The sequence below is a fragment of the Channa argus genome, chromosome 18, assembly GCF_033026475.1.
Source record: "Channa argus isolate prfri chromosome 18, Channa argus male v1.0, whole genome shotgun sequence".
Lineage (NCBI taxonomy): Eukaryota > Metazoa > Chordata > Actinopteri > Anabantiformes > Channidae > Channa > Channa argus.
In genome coordinates, this window is record NC_090214.1 from 6,496,286 (window position 1) to 6,515,224 (window position 18,939).

General features: G+C 38.8%; 2 protein-coding genes and 1 long non-coding RNA gene across 21 annotated transcripts in view; 1 reads left to right on the plus strand and 2 right to left on the minus strand.

Moving 5' to 3' along the window:
- cdk5rap2 (CDK5 regulatory subunit associated protein 2) overlaps nucleotides 1-466 on the minus strand; it is a 32,325-nt gene extending 31,859 nt beyond the window's left edge. For all 19 annotated transcript variants that reach the window (XM_067484983.1, XM_067484984.1, XM_067484974.1 and 16 more), the window contains exon 1: nucleotides 256-466. In XM_067484983.1, the coding sequence (XP_067341084.1) occupies nucleotides 256-311 (56 nt within the window). In that variant the 5' untranslated portion in view covers nucleotides 312-466. The remainder of the gene's footprint in view (nucleotides 1-255) is intronic.
- A 245-nt stretch (nucleotides 467-711) lies between these two features.
- On the plus strand, nucleotides 712-1,717 carry LOC137104133 (uncharacterized). The gene is made up of 3 exons (XR_010911638.1): nucleotides 712-813; nucleotides 1,055-1,191; nucleotides 1,493-1,717. It is a non-coding gene; the product is annotated as an uncharacterized lncRNA (long non-coding RNA).
- Nucleotides 1,718-1,731: 14 nt separating this feature from the next.
- col27a1a (collagen, type XXVII, alpha 1a) overlaps nucleotides 1,732-18,939 on the minus strand; it is a 65,718-nt gene continuing 48,510 nt past the window's right edge. Inside the window, exons 27-61 of the mRNA XM_067485013.1 lie at nucleotides 17,531-17,584; nucleotides 16,792-16,845; nucleotides 13,474-13,527; nucleotides 13,223-13,267; nucleotides 12,613-12,657; nucleotides 12,281-12,334; nucleotides 10,943-10,996; nucleotides 10,690-10,743; nucleotides 10,546-10,599; nucleotides 10,390-10,443; nucleotides 10,160-10,267; nucleotides 10,003-10,056; nucleotides 9,779-9,886; nucleotides 9,613-9,666; nucleotides 9,454-9,507; nucleotides 9,218-9,274; nucleotides 9,064-9,117; nucleotides 8,927-8,980; nucleotides 8,752-8,805; nucleotides 8,172-8,225; nucleotides 7,806-7,913; nucleotides 7,451-7,558; nucleotides 7,157-7,264; nucleotides 6,948-7,001; nucleotides 5,823-5,885; nucleotides 5,684-5,737; nucleotides 5,568-5,603; nucleotides 5,424-5,441; nucleotides 5,278-5,313; nucleotides 5,159-5,185; nucleotides 4,998-5,048; nucleotides 4,734-4,902; nucleotides 4,542-4,651; nucleotides 4,184-4,399; nucleotides 1,732-4,047 (exon numbers count right to left, since the gene is read on the minus strand). Coding sequence (XP_067341114.1) covers nucleotides 3,901-4,047; nucleotides 4,184-4,399; nucleotides 4,542-4,651; nucleotides 4,734-4,902; nucleotides 4,998-5,048; nucleotides 5,159-5,185; nucleotides 5,278-5,313; nucleotides 5,424-5,441; nucleotides 5,568-5,603; nucleotides 5,684-5,737; nucleotides 5,823-5,885; nucleotides 6,948-7,001; nucleotides 7,157-7,264; nucleotides 7,451-7,558; nucleotides 7,806-7,913; nucleotides 8,172-8,225; nucleotides 8,752-8,805; nucleotides 8,927-8,980; nucleotides 9,064-9,117; nucleotides 9,218-9,274; nucleotides 9,454-9,507; nucleotides 9,613-9,666; nucleotides 9,779-9,886; nucleotides 10,003-10,056; nucleotides 10,160-10,267; nucleotides 10,390-10,443; nucleotides 10,546-10,599; nucleotides 10,690-10,743; nucleotides 10,943-10,996; nucleotides 12,281-12,334; nucleotides 12,613-12,657; nucleotides 13,223-13,267; nucleotides 13,474-13,527; nucleotides 16,792-16,845; nucleotides 17,531-17,584 — 2,478 coding nt within the window. The 3' untranslated portion in view covers nucleotides 1,732-3,900. The remainder of the gene's footprint in view (nucleotides 4,048-4,183; nucleotides 4,400-4,541; nucleotides 4,652-4,733; nucleotides 4,903-4,997; nucleotides 5,049-5,158; nucleotides 5,186-5,277; nucleotides 5,314-5,423; nucleotides 5,442-5,567; nucleotides 5,604-5,683; nucleotides 5,738-5,822; nucleotides 5,886-6,947; nucleotides 7,002-7,156; nucleotides 7,265-7,450; nucleotides 7,559-7,805; nucleotides 7,914-8,171; nucleotides 8,226-8,751; nucleotides 8,806-8,926; nucleotides 8,981-9,063; nucleotides 9,118-9,217; nucleotides 9,275-9,453; nucleotides 9,508-9,612; nucleotides 9,667-9,778; nucleotides 9,887-10,002; nucleotides 10,057-10,159; nucleotides 10,268-10,389; nucleotides 10,444-10,545; nucleotides 10,600-10,689; nucleotides 10,744-10,942; nucleotides 10,997-12,280; nucleotides 12,335-12,612; nucleotides 12,658-13,222; nucleotides 13,268-13,473; nucleotides 13,528-16,791; nucleotides 16,846-17,530; nucleotides 17,585-18,939) is intronic.

Below are 18,939 nucleotides of genomic sequence, written 5' to 3' on the forward strand. Positions count from 1 at the left end.
AAGGTTAAAACACTATGCAAGACGCTATATCTAGCTAATTATTGATAGTACACCTAAAGCAGCTAACTTAACTCACATTTATATATAAATTACGTTAAAGCATAAGAATTTGACTGTTTCTGTGTTGTCCCAGTTATTATTCGGAGGCCAAGCAGTGCTGACTAGTTACTGGTTTTGAATGTGTCTGTTAGCTACGCGCACGGCAAAGCTCTGACAAGCTAGCGTTAGTTCGTTAGCTAACGCTGGCAGTTTTACCTTCCGTTGATGTCGACGGGGAGCGTCAGATCGTCCCCCACGACGGAATCCATCATACAGTCTCAATTATTTTCTGCTGCCGCTATGATAATATGACATTTTCCGACTAGACGCAACGTAAACTCAAAAAGCGGGACGGAATTCAAAATAGTCCAGGCTACCGCCATCACTATGTAGTAAACGTCACCATTGTGCACGTTGGAAACTGGTGCTGCGTTCAGGCTGCGTAGGAAATAATTCAATTAAAACTGAGACGCTGCAGTGGTTTCAGGACAAATGACAATATTGCTGATTTAAAGTTACTAAAAAGAAGTATGGTGCTATTAGTAATTTAAGCCCCACCTCAGTATTTGTTTATTAAAATGCTTCAATAGACGTATATTTTCGAGCAGTATTAAAGGCAGCATATAACAGGGTGGATACTGAGATAAACCGATTGGTGAAAACAAACACTCGGGGGGAGGCTCAGCTTGAAAATACCGACGCAGACGAACTAAGAATTGTTTCCATTGCCAATATGTTATGTTGCCGTCTATTACAACATATTGTAATGAAAAGGTGACGTGCTTTTTTCAAAACTGGACGTTTGCGATTATATAACCATAAATCAGTGTGTGTAAACTCCTCATCAAGACTTAAAATCGTGTATTTCAACATAATTTGTATGTGTGTGGTGAACAGGAGGATGGGTGTGGAGCATGGTGGCGCAGCATAATTAACATTTTATAGTGAATGAGTTAATTATAACATTTGGCAAAAAATACATTCTACAATATTGACTACAGTCTGTTCATTTCAGCAACCATTCAACAAAGTTGTGGAAAGGGCTAAGACATAACCTTCTTGGGTTAACAGACACCTGATTTACGCCTGAAACCAATGCAGACAACAACAGCGGCATCATGTGGCATAACTGTTAACTTCAGCGGCTTTATAGTAAGTATTCTATTACTTTAGTAAGTTCCACATTATTAGAGGGGTCACGTGCCAACATTTAGGTTAAAGAAAATGATTAGTATGTTTTTATTTATTATTATCACTTCGGAAGAGTTAAACCTAATCTATTCTAATGGAAACTTGGCCGTCCCAGGATAAATACACATTGCAGACAGAGCAATTGGTGACAGGTTAGTTGAGGCCCAAAATGTTGTCCAAAAGCTCCCAAGACCTAAAAACATCGTTAAGTCCCAGAATGAAACTCTGTCTTTAATCCTAACCTTCTCAACTGTTTCGCTAGGACAAGAGTTTCTGCCTGTTGTAGCAGCTAGTCAAGATGCTAATCTGTCACCTGTCTTCATCCGCCCAGATCAACAATGTTAAAATATTATTATTATTATTATTTTTATTATTTATGTAAAAAATGAAACATAAAAATCATAATTTTGTTCCAATTGGCAAATTTGCCATCATCACAACATTTACATTTGTTGTGGGTATTCCACCCATTCTAATAGTTGAAAAGTAATAATCAACAAACAATGTGAAAGCATTTATTGAACACTGAACAATGAATAAAATGTAGAAAGATCCAAAAAATAATGGTACCATAAATTGTCTTCTTCAGACCTGTATTTCGTTGATTTTTTTAATAAAGGCAATAGAAAATCTTTGCTCCAGGTTGTGTAGAAATGTGAGGTATTCTCCGCTCCCTTTATTGTCTAGATAACAGATTTACAAAAAGAAGAAACAGTTTTCACATATAATTCTTTAAAACACAAGTTATAGGAGTCCTGGTACAGTACATGGTTTATTGTCAGAGGAAATACAACATGAAGTAAAATAACAAAAATTAAAAAAATAAAAGATAATTAACATTGCAATAAATTTGTTCTCTGGAGCCAAAAATTTACACATAAAAATTTATAAACTCAAAGACCAGTTGGGCAAACTGATATATAAAGATGTGAACGAGTAGTATTGCTTCAACCAATAACAATTTGCTCATGTCTGCCACCATGTTAAAAACATTAAATAACATTAAATTAGCAAGAGGGGATCCACTGTATACAGCAAGGTTTGCACAATTATACACACTTGTGTCCAGCTACATTTAGCCACTAGCCGAGCTTCTAAAATTATTACCTTAGCATTACATTACAGCTGTAGGGGCCTTTGTACATAGAAAAAGAAAAACAGTTTCCTAACAAATACTTCAAACCCTGTGATTTATATTGGATACAAAAGGAGAATCTGTTTTTTGTTTTTATAGTTATAGAGTGTCTAAAATATTTTTCCTCCAAATAACCCTCTCTTTGAATTGCAGCATTTGAAAACAAAATTTTAAATAAACAACAGATGGTTGACCTATGTAGTTTTGGATGGAATATTACCATTACAGTCCAATATGGAAGCTATCGTAATATGTGGATTTATTTATTTATTAATCTAAGAAAGCATGCACTATAAACAGAACTATTTTAGCAAAGTGGTGTAATTACAGCACTATGGTTTGCACCTTGAATAATTTACTTAGAACCATGCATTGGAGAAAGGGTGGGTTTAAAGACGGAGGTTTTAGCCTGTCCAGAAGAAGAGACACCTGGTCCGATGTAGTGATGAGTAACAAAAACATTTACCTTTCTATACTTTATCATTATTAAGTCTTTACTGTATGTAAGGAAGGAAACACAATAAGTCAGATTCCATGAAACATTATTGAGAACTAGAGCTCCATACTCTTTTCCTCGTTTATTTCTGTCCCTAATCATCAGTGGCTTCTGATCCAATAATATATGAGTAATATTTATAGAATTTTTTCTTTAATGCACTGATTCTTTCCATGTGAACGGTTTGTGCACATTAGTTTTAGGCTTTAGCCATTATTCACTAAGAGCTGAAAGATTTTCCTTAATAAGGATAAACATGCAATGCCACAATCTCCCATTTGGAGAAAATTTGTAAATATAGATGTGATTTCTGCTCAATTTAAGTGAATAAGCTTGCCTCTTTAAAAATCACATGGGCAAGAGCACAAAAGAATGAGGACCTAAGGCAAATAAGATGGCACCCCTGAAAATTCCTTCCATAAAATAACAAATTATCTTCTCATTTTCTATTGCACTTGAAGATCATTTCTTTACATAAGATATACATGTTTAAAATTTTATAATAAGCAGACATATATATGTACATTTAATTGATCCCAATTACTTTAACTCTTCTTACCTGGCAGAATTGAATTCCTGGTATTTCCCCAAAAAAGTACAGACTGTATACAGTTACAAAAATAAGTTATTATAATGTCCGCTGATTAACTTGGCCTTGGTCTCTCTTCACTCAGCAGTGTTCCAGAGAGATTGTGTAGCACAGAGCCTTTTTTCTCTAAGAAGATGAACAAGTGGAGATCCTTGAAGAGCTTAAAGAAGCTTTTGCCATTTTGAGAAGCTATTAGTGCAAGAACTCCCCTGCTTCTCCTCAGCTCTTTTTTGTTCCCCCAGTTCTCTATGCTTCCTCACTCTGTCTGCAGTTTACTAGGAGTTTGACAGAGGGAAGTACGACTTGTTTACAGGGTAGAGGGAGCAGTTTCTCATGGACTGTTTAGTCACTGTTTGGAGGAGACTGCTCCAATCTCCATGCCAGCATGAAGGTTTCTTGAAGGGATGGTGATCCACCCTCCATGCTCAGAGGTCTTTTGCACTGCAGGCCTCACAAGAAGCACACAGGACCTATTTCTAGGTGGTAATGTGAGCCAGGAGAAGTGTTAGGGAGGTTGTAGATGTCAACCACAGGGAGCAGGGTAGGGTCCAGGGAATGAAACACAAAATGGGTCTGGTGCCAGCGGCCGTCTTTTATCTAAAACCCAGATATACAAGATTCTTTTAAGTCCAGAACAGTCACAATTAGGGCAACAAGTTAAAAAAATTAGTCAGGAATGTTGTCGACTGAAGGGCACAAAGAAGGATAACATCTAACATCAAATTGGTCCTACCCAGCAAGAGTCTTCTATGACTTCTGGCTCGAGCTCTCCTCCCACTTCAAACACCTCCCCGCTCCAGGCCTTGAATCTTACAGATTGATCAATAGGCTGATCTTTAGATGAAGCCCAAACTGAAATGTTCAGGCAGTGTATGGTGATGTGCTGCACTGCCTCTGAGCTAAGCAGATGTAGGAAGTTCATCTGGACACGACCAACACTGATTGTTGGCTGCTCAGACAGACAACAAAAAAGTGCTAGTAAGGACTTTGTTCTGTGCTCATGTGCAGAGTATTTATCATTTTAAAAATTCAAAGGAAAAATTAATTTGATGATTTAATGTTAGTCAGCTAGTTATTATGCGTGTAAATACCTTGGATGCTGTTATTGGTTTTAGGCAAGTTTGTCCACCTCCAGTAAGGTTGCAGGAAACTTCTATTGTATCCGATGAGCAGCCCATATTGGGGTCAATCCAATAGTTGCCTGAAAAATTCCAAAACATTTAGAATCATAAGTCTAAATATAACATTACTGTCTCTGACACAATACACACATACACCCTCACCATCCTTTAGTTTCTGTTCACAGCTATGCAGGTCCCTGCAGATGCGGGCGGGGTTGTCACGAGTACCCAGGGGGTATTTCAGGCTCTGGATCAGGTTACTGAGGTAGTGGAGGGTCTTAAAAATCTCTGCACCCTGGTCCAGCATCGGCAGGTCCATAACTGGCTTGTTCTGGAGGATAGACAACAACACAAATCTCTAAAGTTTACAACAGATTAAAAGACATAAACCCGGCATGTACTATAACGACATTGTATTCCACTAACCTCAGGCCTGAGTGAGGTGTGTGAATCCACAAACATAGAACCATCTTCTTTCTGCACCACAATAACAAAATCACTGCAATTTTCTGGAGAAACAACTACTGTGTATTCTGAATATTTGCGCCTAATTAAATAATTAAATGTAATGGAAAAATATGTCTTACAAATTGTGGAGGGACAGCTGGGGAACCCTAAAGAGCAGAAAAACTTATTCAGACAATGCATCATGCAACGGAGCAGTGAAATTGTGTGTGTTTGACATTTGCCTAAAACTCATACATACTGGAAGTCCAGGGGGTCCACGAGGTCCAGGAGAGCCCTAATAAAGAATAAAACATAAATGCTGAATGAGCTTATGCCTTATCAGTGAAGTGTCCACAGTAAATTGGAGTAAATTACAAAGTGAAATACAGTGCAATGCAGACATACCCTTGGTCCTTGCAATCCCTGTTCAGACAAAAAAACATATTTTAGCCTGAATGTAATCATCCAATTTGATATTCACAAAACAAACAAAGAAATTCCAAAAACATCACTTAATGTTTGATATGTTGAGAAGTCAGGAAAACTCACAGTCTCTCCACGATTGCCCTTCTCTCCCCTAGGACCCTGTAAAGAGATGACCAGTGAGTTGGAGAACAGGAGTAGAAAAATATTTTGAAACTTATATTTATCTGCATAATACATACTGCGCTTCCACTGGGGCCAATAATTCCTACAGGGCCAATTACTCCTCCTCTGCCCTGATAGGAAGAAACAGTTAAAGGAAACATAAATAGGGGTTTCAATGCTTTTGATCAGTTTAATCAAGATCATTATTCTTCTTACCATTGTACCCTGTGGCCCCTTTGGTCCCCGTATGCCTTTTGGCCCAAAGTCACCTGGAGGTCCCTAAAAACAGCCATGATAATAATTTATAAATGCTTACCACACATTTTGTACACCTTTTAAAAAATGTAACAACTCTTTTATTGCCATGCAGCTGAGACAATGATAATACTTCACATGGCAGCTCTGTTGGTGGAAAAACTATTTTTAAACCTGGTGATAGTGGGGCTGTTCCAGAAGGAATTATAAGGAATGGATTGAAGGCAGGAAGTGAGGATAAAACGTGTTGGCTTGCTTCAGAGTGAGTTAATTGTACATTGGCTCTTGTCATGAGAAAGAAAGTCTGACTTCTGGTCAGACTTGAGGGCAATGGTTTGAAGCCATCAGTGTTTCCTCACCGAAGTGTTTGTTATTTTGGTATATTAAAAAGGATATATAGGTATGTAAAAAGAAAACAAAGTTCCCTGCATAGAGACTAAACCACTTCGCTGGACTTAATAAAAAAAGTGGGAAAGGGTAAATTATGCTGATAAGGACTAAAACAAATGTTCAACCTAAAAGGACCTGTTTTAACGAAGCCATTTCCAACCTGTTGTTAGTGACTTTAATGTTTAGATTTAATCCAAATAGACAGCCTTTAGTTCTGTTATATTTTTGTCCCTGGGCAAACCCCTAAAAGCCCATCCCCATCCCAAGTTGTGCAGTGCCAGTCGAAAGCCCGGTAAAAATTAGGGAGTGTTGTGTCAGGAAGGGCATCCGTCAAAAAAAACTGTGCCAAATCAACATGCGGACAAATTATCCGCTGTGGTGACCCTGACCTCACAGGATAAGCCAAAAGGACAAAGAAAATCCAAACATTTTTTTACCTGTCTAAATGCCTTATACTATGTGTAATCATTTACCCAAGTATACATTCATTTCTATCATAACAATGTGTTTGTGATTCTCGAAGATTTATAGTGACTGGACCATATAAACAGATTTTTTTGGCCACAATAACTGACCTGAGGCCGGTGCTGAAACCACAGTTGCTGCCAGAAAATCACGGGAGTATTACATTTTTCAACTGTTAGATGTATGTTTGGTTTTATGCATGCAGATTGTCAAAGTTGGGGCTGAACATACCTTCGGTCCAAACACTCCCAGAATCCCCGGAAAACCTGGTTCCCCCGTATCACCCTACAGAACAATTGAGCAAAGAATCAAAAAGTCGCCTAAAGGAACACATTTGCATTATATTGTGAAATCCTATCTTTCAAGGTAGTAATACTAAGTTGTTGTACATATTACGTGTGTTTAATTGTACTGTACTGTAAGTATATATTGCTGCTCACAGGCTGTCCTTTAGGTCCCTGGTCTCCCTGTGGCCCTGGAAGCCCCATTCCACCTTTAAAGCCTTTTTTCCCTGGAGGTCCACTCTGGCCTCGAAGACCCCGCTCCCCCTTAAAGAAAGGATGAATAAATTATCAAATGGCAGAGTGCAGATGTTAAGTAATTATTAGGACATGAGTTTGATATCATTATATTATAATCTATATCAATATATGTATTCAGTCACATGCATGTTATACTTTTTATGCACTGTTGACCTAACCAAACCAACATTCTGCAATTATAGTACTCCTCACCTTTGGTCCAAAGGCTCCCTGCTCTCCTGGGAGTCCTGGAAACCCAGTTTTACCACGTAAGCCTGCTTTGCCAGGAAGACCAGTCTCCCCATCATCACCATGCTCTCCCTGAATAGGTATTGAGAATATAGGGCCCCCCCCAAAAAACAAAAAACAAAAATCTCATAATTTAATAGAAAGCCACAATATCTGAAGAGGATAAACCAATTAAATTTAATAAATGAATCTAGAGCTAAGTCTATAAACAAAATACATTCATTCAAGTATGTTCGGCCAACACATTTTTCAGTTGAACCATAACAACTTTTAATTATTTAATGTGCAAAAAAATATTTATAAAATGACCCTGACTCACCGGCATTCCTTTACTGCCATCCTTCCCTGGGACACCATCCACCCCGGGCACACCCTCCTGTCCTTCTCGGCCTACCACACCTCTGGGACCAGGAGGACCACCCCCACCCTGTGGAAAAGATAGGCCTTATCAGAAATCTAGACCAAGCACAACAGTGTATGTTAGTTCTATCATTTTTATCAGTTCAAAACAGTTTTCCTGTCAAAGTTAGTCTATTTACACGTTTGGATTATGGGTTGTTTCTAAGTATTCTAATAATAGATCCACATGTTATAAGGTATGAGAGTTATGAAACGAAATAGTATTTGTAATGAAATATTGAAAGTCATTAAATCTGGGGGATAAATGGACTATATATGGACTTACTTCTGATCCTCTGGTTCCTTTTTGTCCTGTGTGACCCCTTTTGCCTTTCTGACCCTTAATGAAGACAGAAAAGTGTTAAAGATAAAACTTATAATAATTGTCCTAGGTTATTATTTCTTAGTGCCAACATTATTATTATAATAGTTCTCAATCCAGAAAAAACAATTGACACCACAATAGGTCTGTATTATGACATGATTTCCAGGCTGATTAATGACCTCCTCATTGTTGCTGTTGGATATTTAGTATATTAGCTAACTTTCTCACATTGCCAGAGACGTGCTGGCAAAGTCCAAAACCTTGACTGTTGTTAAATATATATTAGAACAAGTAAATCTTTTCACTTGATTTAATTAGTAAAGCATTCAACTAAATCCCTAAAACAGCATGAACATGCTGTATCTAAAGCCTTCATGAAAGGCTGAACAATAGCACCAGCTTAGGGTCTGGACTGAAACTAATGTGATACAGACAATAAAAAGGGCATTGCACCATTTTTAAATACTGAAACAAGCAGGAGCACAATCACCCTTTCCTTAACACAGCAAACACGCAAAGGCTTTAGTTTTCACTTGCTTACTTGATCTCCTTTGGCCCCTTTGGGTCCTTGCTGCCCTCGTGGTCCAGGCTCTCCCTGAAAGACCCAATTATGTTAATGAGAGCATTTAAAGTCAAACTATGTCAGCTGCCTAATGTTTGTTTGTGCAAACTTGATGACATATTTATGTATGGAAATCACAAGTTTTGACACTCACAGGCAGTCCAAAAGCTCCAGGTCTACCTCTCTCTCCATCCACACCAATTTGACCCTGACAAAGAGAAACTGAACATTGACCTTCCAAATCTAAATACTGTAAGTAATTTTAAAATAATCTGGAGTATTCGTACATACTTTGTAACCAGGATCTCCTGGTTCACCTCTTTCTCCTCTGTCACCTGGGGGACCCTGGAAAAACAATATATACATGAGTAAATAGTACACTAGATAATTTCTACAACCTTACAGAAGAAAAAAGAGGCAGAAAAGTAAGTCAGGTGTGACTTACAATGTCACCTGGAGGACCAGGAGGACCTTCTATTTTCCCATCATCCCCATGCTCGCCCTGCAGATGAAGATCAGAACAGTGAAAATCTAGATGTTTTAACTTAAACTTGTTAAACCTATTTTAGTTAATTGTCTCTAGCTTATGATTTGTCTCCTAAATTGTGATATACCGTTTGTTACTGACACTGAAAAAAATATTAAAAGACCAGCATTATATATAAATTGAAGGAGGTATACCTTTTCACCTTTTGCTCCTGGAGGCCCCATGGGGCCCTGGGGTCCCTGATGGCCCTGCAAAGACAGATACAAAAATGCATGTTATGTAAAATGACTACACCAAATAACCATAACAGGCTTATATATTCCACATACATGCAGACACTTAAAGTCGCTTACCTCATAACCTGCAAGACCAGGTCCCCCCTGTTGACCCATTTGACCTGGAGCTCCCTAAAAAAAACAAATGTCATTCTTCAGTCAAATTTTCCATAATTTCTTTTTTGTTTTAGGCAAATGGATTTCAACAGTGTAAAATATGTATGTCATTACTATTCCACTTTACCACGTGTCCAATAGTTCCTCTGGACCCCTTTGGGCCAACAAAACCTGGTGGCCCTGTCTTCCCCACTAGCCCAGTCTCCCCAAGGTGACCTTGATGACCTTTGGCACCCTTAACACACAAAGAATAAGTTACCGAATAGCTGATCACATACCATATCTCAGTCATTGTATGTAAATATCTGCTAGTTCCCAGTAGAATAACCACAGATGATTTGATATTAATACCTTTGGCCCTGGTTTGCCCCTTTCACCAATTTTACCAGATTTTCCTTCAGGACCCTACAGAGAAATCAAGATATCAGCTTAAAATAGGCTTTTAGAGAACATGAAAGTCACATTATTAACGTGTGAAAATTTTTTAGCGGAAAGGCTGATGACTTACTCTGACACCAGTGAGTCCAGGACCTCCAGGTGGACCTTCCTTTCCCTTTAGTCCGGTTTCTCCTTTTTCTCCTTTGTTGCCCTCCTGACCCATGTCACCTTTTTCACCCTGAGCACATACACAAAAACATGACTACATTTTCTGAGCTAAAAAAGGAGATGATAGGTATGGCTGCATTTTGGACCTGATATCCTAATAAAACAACATGAGCATTTTGGGAAAAATTCCACCTTAGCTCCATCGGGACCAGCAGGACCAGCTTCTCCCTCTAGGCCTATCTCTCCCTATACATAAACACATACGATACACATGGGTTAACAAAACCAACAGTAGCTCCACCTGTTAGGAATTTAAAATATCTGATAGCTTAATGCTGATCAACGTACCCGTGGTCCTATTAGTCCTTGCTCCCCAATGTTCCCAGAAGGTCCAATAGCTCCCTGACACACAGATAGATATTACACATAACATTACAATTTTCTGCAATAACATTATATTAAATTAAGAACAGCAGAAATAAATTTGCTCACTTTCTCTCCTGGCTCGCCTGGTAGTCCTGATTCCCCCACCTTGCCTGGAGGACCCTTATTAATGAGTAAAAAAAGGAGATTGAAATGTTGATTGATTGTGGACATTAAGTAAAGGCTAATAATTCTTAGACAGGGTGTCAAAGGTGAGTTTTATTATCTAATGTGATGACATTTATCCTTCATCATAAGGATGAGGAGTATGTGGATGTACCTGAGTGTGTGAGCTAGTTTTTGTTTTTGCAAAGTTTCTCACCATTTGGCCTATTTCTCCCAACAGTCCCACAGTCCCTTGGGGCCCAGCTGGTCCCTATGAATGATAGCAAGAACACTTGACTGATAATCAGGCTAAAAACTAACAAGGGAGTTTTTACACTTTTCAACACCAGATCTCATTTAACTGGGACAAAGCTGACAATTGATGAGCCAACTGCATACACTAGTTGGCTCTGAATGGATCACTAATTATGCTTGTACACAGATCAGCTAGAACATTTGACACCAACTGGGGGTTTTACTATTGTGGTGGACAGGGATCCGCATGGGCACTTGGTAGCTAAATGGATAGAGCAGCAGGATGGGATGCAGAAGTTGTGGCATCAAATCCTAGCCCCCATGGGGGCTCCTCCTGTGGGATGGGTTCAATGCAGAGATAGAATTTCATTGTAACATGTATGTACTCAATGACAATGATATGTCAATCATAGCTAGCATTAAACGTTTTCCATGCTGAATTCTATCCACTACAACACACCAAGTAGTACTAATGTTGTGGCTGATCTGTATACACAACATGGGATTCCTACTAGGAAATTCTTGATTATTGTAACCACAATCTGAGCTGTCAACATTTTTTTTTTTCTAAATTGGTACATTAGACATTCGGCCTTGTTTAACTGTACATCAGGAACAGAGATCCATGTTTTATTTAATAATAAACAGGAGTAAATGATACTATGATTAATTCATAGTACAAAAAAACAAACTGAATTTGTATCTGTCTCTAATATTTGCGAGCTAAATTCACTAGGCATATAAAGTGATACATTTTTTATCCCTCTCCTTCTGCTCTGACTCTCTCAATGCTCATAAAATAAAACCGCAACAAGAACATCGCATTTTTTACAGTCAAGGCTTTATTCATTATGACATGTGTTTTCCTTGTGAATTCAGTTTAGCATTTCAATAAATAGGTTTCTTATTTTCCATAAAACACAGTTGCACTTCACCTGTCAATATAAATGTATGAATGATGAGACAATTCTTTGGCTGCCCTGGAGGAAACATCTAATACAAGTAATTATATTTTTAATAAGCGCTAAAATCTAGTAAACTACCTCTTGGCTCAGATTGTTTTGGAGCTGACAGGGCTGGGCAGAGAGAACCAGGCTGCTATTTGTTGCCAAAAAAAGGCAAAGACAGGACAGGAAAGGTTGGATGATGGAGAGTGAAGTGAAAACAGTGTGAAAAGACTCTGCTGAGGTGTGATGCTGGGAATATCATCACTTGTCAGGGAAGGTATAAAGAATCAAAGAAGATGAGGAAATTGGAAAGAATGACATAAAAGTATGCAAAGAAGGTCGGAGGGTCATACCGGCTCGCCAGCTATTCCCTTGTCCCCTGGAGGTCCTGAGGGTCCTTGGATACCCTGGAGACAGAAAAAGTCAGTGAGCACATGTACAGTATATGCACACACACCATCTCACAATCATACAATTCTGCATGCATGTACACAGTGTTGTAAATTGTTGAAAAACACTTTAATGCCACATAAGAACAGATTATTAGCAATTAAACAATGTAACTCTATTCCACAGAATCTGCATAAAATGTATTGGATCGAGTATATAATTCTTGCTTTTTTACCATCTGAGCAAGCCGCTTCAGTAGTTTATGAATATAATTTTTAAATATGAGTGAACTTACAGCAAAACCTTTAGGCCCCGTCTCCCCTGGTTCTCCAACCTTCCCCTGAGGAACCAAAGTAAAAAGACCATGTCAGACAGAATAAATTACACTAAGGTTTATTAGCACATGATGTGCTCACAGACGTTAAAAACTGACAAAGAAGGAACAATAACACAAAAGCCAACACGGTATTAATAGGTTGGACCTTTATTTAAAAATAAAATCTTTTCTTGTTGTCTCTTTAAACCCCTACATTTTTCCCCTGATGATGTCATATTGACACCTGGTATTACTATTTTCAGTGATAGTAGTGGCCAAATAAGAAGTGAAGACTTAGAGTTTAAATGCCGACTGAGTAAATATTCTCAAATTTCACCAATGACCCATGCCAAACAATGTGTACTCCAATTTCATGTACATCAATCTGCCCTATGGTGTAAAGAAACCTCCCAAAGATACGTTTTCTCCACAAAAGAAATATGTTGCTTCTGACTTTGCACCTCTGCACTGCTGTTATTATGCAGGTCTTCTAAATCATGCTGGTGTCTCGCCTCTCTAGAGCAACATAAGCACCAGAAATGTACAACAGGAAGGAGTGGAAAAGTACAAAAGGGCACTGGTGCTTTACCTGTGGTCCAGGAAAGCCTATTTTTCCTGGAGGACCATCAAAACCCTGTGGAGAGAAAGGATGAAAAATAGCTACAGTATATTTCTTGCCTCCTGAATGGATGAGAGGATGGTGCTGTTTGCTGTTTAGGTGCATAGGATCAGTGTCCCCCTGTTTTATGTTTGCATGAGGTTATACACAGTTCAGGTTGTGAATAATTCCCCCTTCAGTAAAATTCTTATAAATACACAAAATAAATTCAGATTTCTTACCTTCTTGCCCTCTAACCCCAACTCTCCTGTTGGACCATCAAGCCCTCTTGGTCCCTGAAACAAAAGACAGCTGTCACTTCACCAACAGAGGTCACTGTAACACAGCCAGACACATACAACACAAATTTAACCGAGCATCTTCTTATAGTTTGACACTAATACCACCACCCTTGTCAGTGAGACTGACAAGGGTGTCACTACACTACACTTCACTACACTTTTCAGGATAAATGAGGAATTAAGTTATATATACGAGTTGGCTAAGGTGAATGTGTAAATGTATTCATAGAGGGACAATGTCAACATAGCTGCAGGTCTATACAGAGACACACATGGCAGTGAAAGTTCTACACCATTATTTTTCACTTGGATTGTTTAAATGCTAGAATCAGGGCACAAAATCCTGGCATACGGCATAAGTGTTTAGATTACATAGGTGCAATTGTCAAACATAATTGGTCTAATGTGGTTAAAATTAAATGGTAAGAGGTAAAAGGCCGCTTATATTGCGCTTTTATCCAAAGCGCTTTACAATGTTACTTGTCAATGGTCTGCCAGTCCAGTGAGCAGTGATAATAAATAGGAGCCAGGCAGTGGACCAGTGCAGTCCATCTGCTCTGCACCCGCACCCAGCCAAATTTCATGTCTATAAAGATGCCTGGGAAAATCACCAACAGCTGATGATGACACTGTGGCCCCATCCTAACTGACAGTAATTGCTGACAACAAGTGGTAACATAGGCTGTGAGGGTGGTTGATAACTGGGCACAGTGCAGAGTTTGGCCTGAGGGGAACACTACAAGCTGAAGGGCTATAAGCCTATTGTACAATGAGTTGGAGTAGCAGCACTCATTAACATTCTTGTCTGGTGTACGTGCTACACACTGGTAACATTTAGCCTGAATAGCCAAAGTGTAGGGAAATTACTTCACCATTATTGCCCCAGAAGAAATTCAAATAGCAGGCTTCAAAGTTAATTAATTACACTGAGTTACAATAATTTGGAACACAAGTGACTGACCTTTTCCAAACAAAGACAGCAAAGGAACGCCAGGAGCATGAATTCAAAACAATCAAATTATATTGAGCCACTTAAACCAGCCCAATGAAATCTACTGGCTGCCTAGTGGGAGGGATGATGAGATTAAGATGCTCTTCAATACGGAAAGCATTAACTGAGGATTTCAATGGGAGGCGTTATGAGAAGTTATTGGTTATAAAGCACGATTAGTCACAAGCCTGACTCCATGAGTTATAATATGATTTAAACATGGAAAGTAAAAACAGAGACAACAGTGGTACTTGCTCTACACTGACGCCAACATGCAGTCGCATGCAGTTTGATCTTTGGTCTCAGATTCCATAATATTTTCATGCTAGAAAACAGTCCACTGCAATGATTCCAAAAGTAAAGCCAGATGTTTAACTTCTGTCAACATTAAGACTCTGTATATATGTGTTGTTAAAATATGTTTAAATGTCTTTAGTTGTATACAGTCTGTACAGGTTTGTACAAATATGTATTACCTGGACAGGCCAAGGGCATTCAATTGTCTGTCCTAATCTGCTGTAGAGTTTAAATTTGGTATGTCCAGGCATACATGAATAACTTCACTTCCAAAAGCTGTTGCACTACATTTAGGACAGAGCATGTGTGAAGGGAGTGGGAGGAGACATGAATGCGTGTCTGTGGTTGTGCATATTTACGTCTGTAAGGGAACCGTGTCTTTGTCTTTTGGCTTGCTACCCTCAGGTTTCTAGGCTTGGACTATCATAATATAAGTCATGAAACAGGAGGCAGATTTACTAGCAGTGGAAGCTGCTGACATTAGTATTAACTGAAAACACAGCTTGAGACATGAGAGCGTCCTGGCCAACTACAGCGAAGCCCCTGCTTTAGATAAAGAAGTTTAGTGCTATTTTATCCCACATTCCAGCTGGCTCATTGGAGTGCAGTGATAAAAGTCATCAATAAAAAACGTTTAAAACGGTCGGTGACAGCGTCTGCACTCCACAACAGGGCAAATCAAGGATACAGGGAACAACACAGCAACATTTGTTTGACCGTGTAATGCATCATGGCCATTCTTCCTTGTTTATATTAGTTATTGCCACTAAATTCTCTTAAAATCCACATCAAATCATTCTGAACCGTAAATTTAAGGTATTTGTTTAAGCCGATTAGTTTAAAGGCCTAATTTTATGAACATTGCTCATTGCTTCTGATAATTTCTGCTGTTCTCGGCTTGTTTTCATCTCTCACAAACTATTACCCTGGAGTTGTATAAAATTTCACTTTACTAATACTACAAAAATGCTAATATTTGATTAATCTCAGGCGATAACTGTCTTCTTGGCTTAGTAGTTTTCTTTTTATTGAATTTTCTTGAGTTATTTATACAATGATTTATACATTATAATGTCATCCATTTTTCATTTATTTTAATTGTAAGAGACCCTGTACAATATTTTACGTAAAGGATGTAGTATTAAATTTGATGTACTGTATTGCCCCAGAGTTTATATATTATGTGTTATGTATTATGTATTTAGTGATCTTGAGAAATGGTAATATTAAATATTAGTCCATTGGAGGTTTTCAGATAATAAATGCTGATGCAGAATTCTAACTCAGCTGTATTTCCATAGCTGGGTGGATAGGTGGATATAAAAGTTGCAGGTCTAATGGCTGTTATGGTGTTTTATATGACTTTATATGATGTTTGGAACCCTCTGGACAACCCAGAAAGATTGAAAAACTTGAAAAAAGGTTATATAAGCCCTTGTTAATCCCCGCATAAATCCCGTTTACCCAGATGAATAAATGTATCTGCACACAGCTTCCAAAATAGCCTCAAAAGTCAGGTCACACCGTCCCTGACGAAGGTCATGTTGTCTGATAGACACCTGGTCCTTCCTGTAACTTGTATTGTCACCGGTCCACTTAATGGGATTTATTTTAATGAGCTCCTGTTGTCATAATGAGCACTGGCTTCTGAAAAGGATGAAACAGACTTGACTTGGAACCTGTGAATATGTTGTGCAATCTCCCATATCCATTAAAAACACGTGCCATCCGTTCACCAGTTCATCACGGGCAGCTCCAAACCACTTCATTATGGTCAAGCACTACAGTTTTCCCAGTGGCTCAAAAACAGCAGCAGCACATGGCTCTTTTGCCAAGTTTATAATCTCTTCTTAAGCCTGGGAACTATGAACACTTCCTGTAGAATACCAATCAACACCTAAGCTGCCAAAAAACAAACAAACAAACCAAAAAAAACCAACAATAAAATAAGTGTGAAACCTCAAACTTACCCGCAATCCTTTGGGTCCTCTGGTACCGGTTGGCCCAGTCATCCCAGGGGGGCCCTGACAAACAAATGAAAAAGAGTGATAAAAGAGGAAAAGGAAGGGGTAAAAGAAAAATGCGAGACAAAAAAGTTTTACACTGACAGACCACAGAGACCCCTGATTGTTGACTCTTGGGGGCAGTCTGACCTCCGTAACACACTATGGGGTTTGTTGTTAAATCTGTCACTCACACCAATTAAAGAGTCTGCTCCGGAATCCTGTCCTGCTGCACCCAGAGCCCCATATTTATGTTTGTTTTGGTGGCTTAGTGCCCCCCTTCGTCAACCAATGACTAGGACACAGCAAGGGGAAACAGGAACAGCTTCTAATTGGTTATAGGTGTTGGGCTTTTGATTGACAGGAGGGTAATGACGGTTCAGCAGGAGGGTGCCAGTTCTTATAATGCTTGATGCAGACTGTGCTTACTATTACAGCACATGTCAAAGAGGACAATGACTACAAAACACACTTTCTCTCAACAGTTACTCAAAGTTTTGGGATCACAGTTGAGAAAATAGATGTAATTTTGTACACATTTGGATATTATTTCCTATCAACTTTTTTCAACAGTATCACTTTCCTCTTATCCTGTCACACTTGCTCCTCTACAAACTTGTGGTTGACTACACAGCTTATTGACGGTACAGTATAAGCTAATACTGTAGCATGATACAGTGAAAATAGGAAAGAATGAGTGACTTACTGGTCTTCCTGGTGGTCCCGCAGGTCCTGTCTCCCCTGGTGTTCCTGGGTGACCCTATAACATATACACAGAGACACAAACACACTGATTAGAAGTGACACAAAAAAGGGTTTCATATGGTCTCAACTATTAAATCCTATACACAATAAGCGTATCATCGTGACATTGTTACAAAACTCTCTGAAACAATACTAATAACACAAAGCCAACATTAATACAACATTGCTGGATGTTTTCAAAGGTAACATTTACTTATTTCATGTAATTACTTGGATTTCAGTCATACACTCCTGTACAGAGACTCATAAATACACACATCTGCAGAAACGCTCTGCATACTGGGAAGTACATCTGATGTAGCAATGAGAAACAATGAAGAAACAAAATGCAGTTTTCTCCCTTTTTGAAGAGAACTGTATATTTTTGCTGGACCATTTTAATAGTACAATGACATACTGGGGAGTGTTTTCAGTCAAAGTATTCTTGTCACCCTTGTGCATAAATCCTGTGCAAAATGGAAAACTATAGTACAGTAAGCAGCCCTGACCTTCTCCACCCCCAGAATAATGAATAAATGCCTGCAGTATGAGCTCTCTGTTAGTAGCTATAGATGTCTGCTGGTCAGCTTCCTTCTGGTTGTATGATGCAGTCTTTTCCAGTGGGTCTGTTTCTGTTTTGCAGATGAGAGAACAGGCCAACTTCCTTATAGAAAGCTGTGAAAAACATCCAACTGGCTGGTTGCCAGCCAGCAGGAAACTTCCCTCTGTTTCAGTAAGAATGATGACTAAATTCTTATTCACTTCAGGCAGTTATATATTAGATGGTCCATTTTAAATAAAGACACCCCATGACAGAGTAGCCACTTGTTATGTTTGAAAAAGCAGGGCAATTCTGTAAGACAGCGATTACTCTGCGCTGAAAACTCAAGACCATTGTGGACACTTGGGGACAAAATATGGATGAAAAGAGATAATCCTCTTGCTTACGTTCTTCATTCATTTGGGCAAATCTTATTAGCACTGCTGTTTCAAAATGAGAAGTCAGCACTTTCTGTAGCCACTAAATACTGTCTCGTATTGGAAGCGATCCATTCGAAGAACTTCATCCTGTGTTTAAACCAGTGTTGACTTATTCCACCTAAGGGCCTCCTGCCAAGTGTCAAACCACTGCTTAGAAGACAGGGCCCTAATTTATCCATGGCACCATGAGCCTCATTTCCACTCTAGACTATTTTTGTAGCACTGATATAATCCCACACATCAGTGTATTCCCATGGGAATATCACACGCTGTTTAGTTTAAAAAGACAATTTTTAAGGAACGTTTTTAAATGAAAACACAATAAGAAGCAAATTTTTAAGCCTTTTTAAATTCAACTTTTTTTTAATCAAACTGAAATCTCCGCACTTT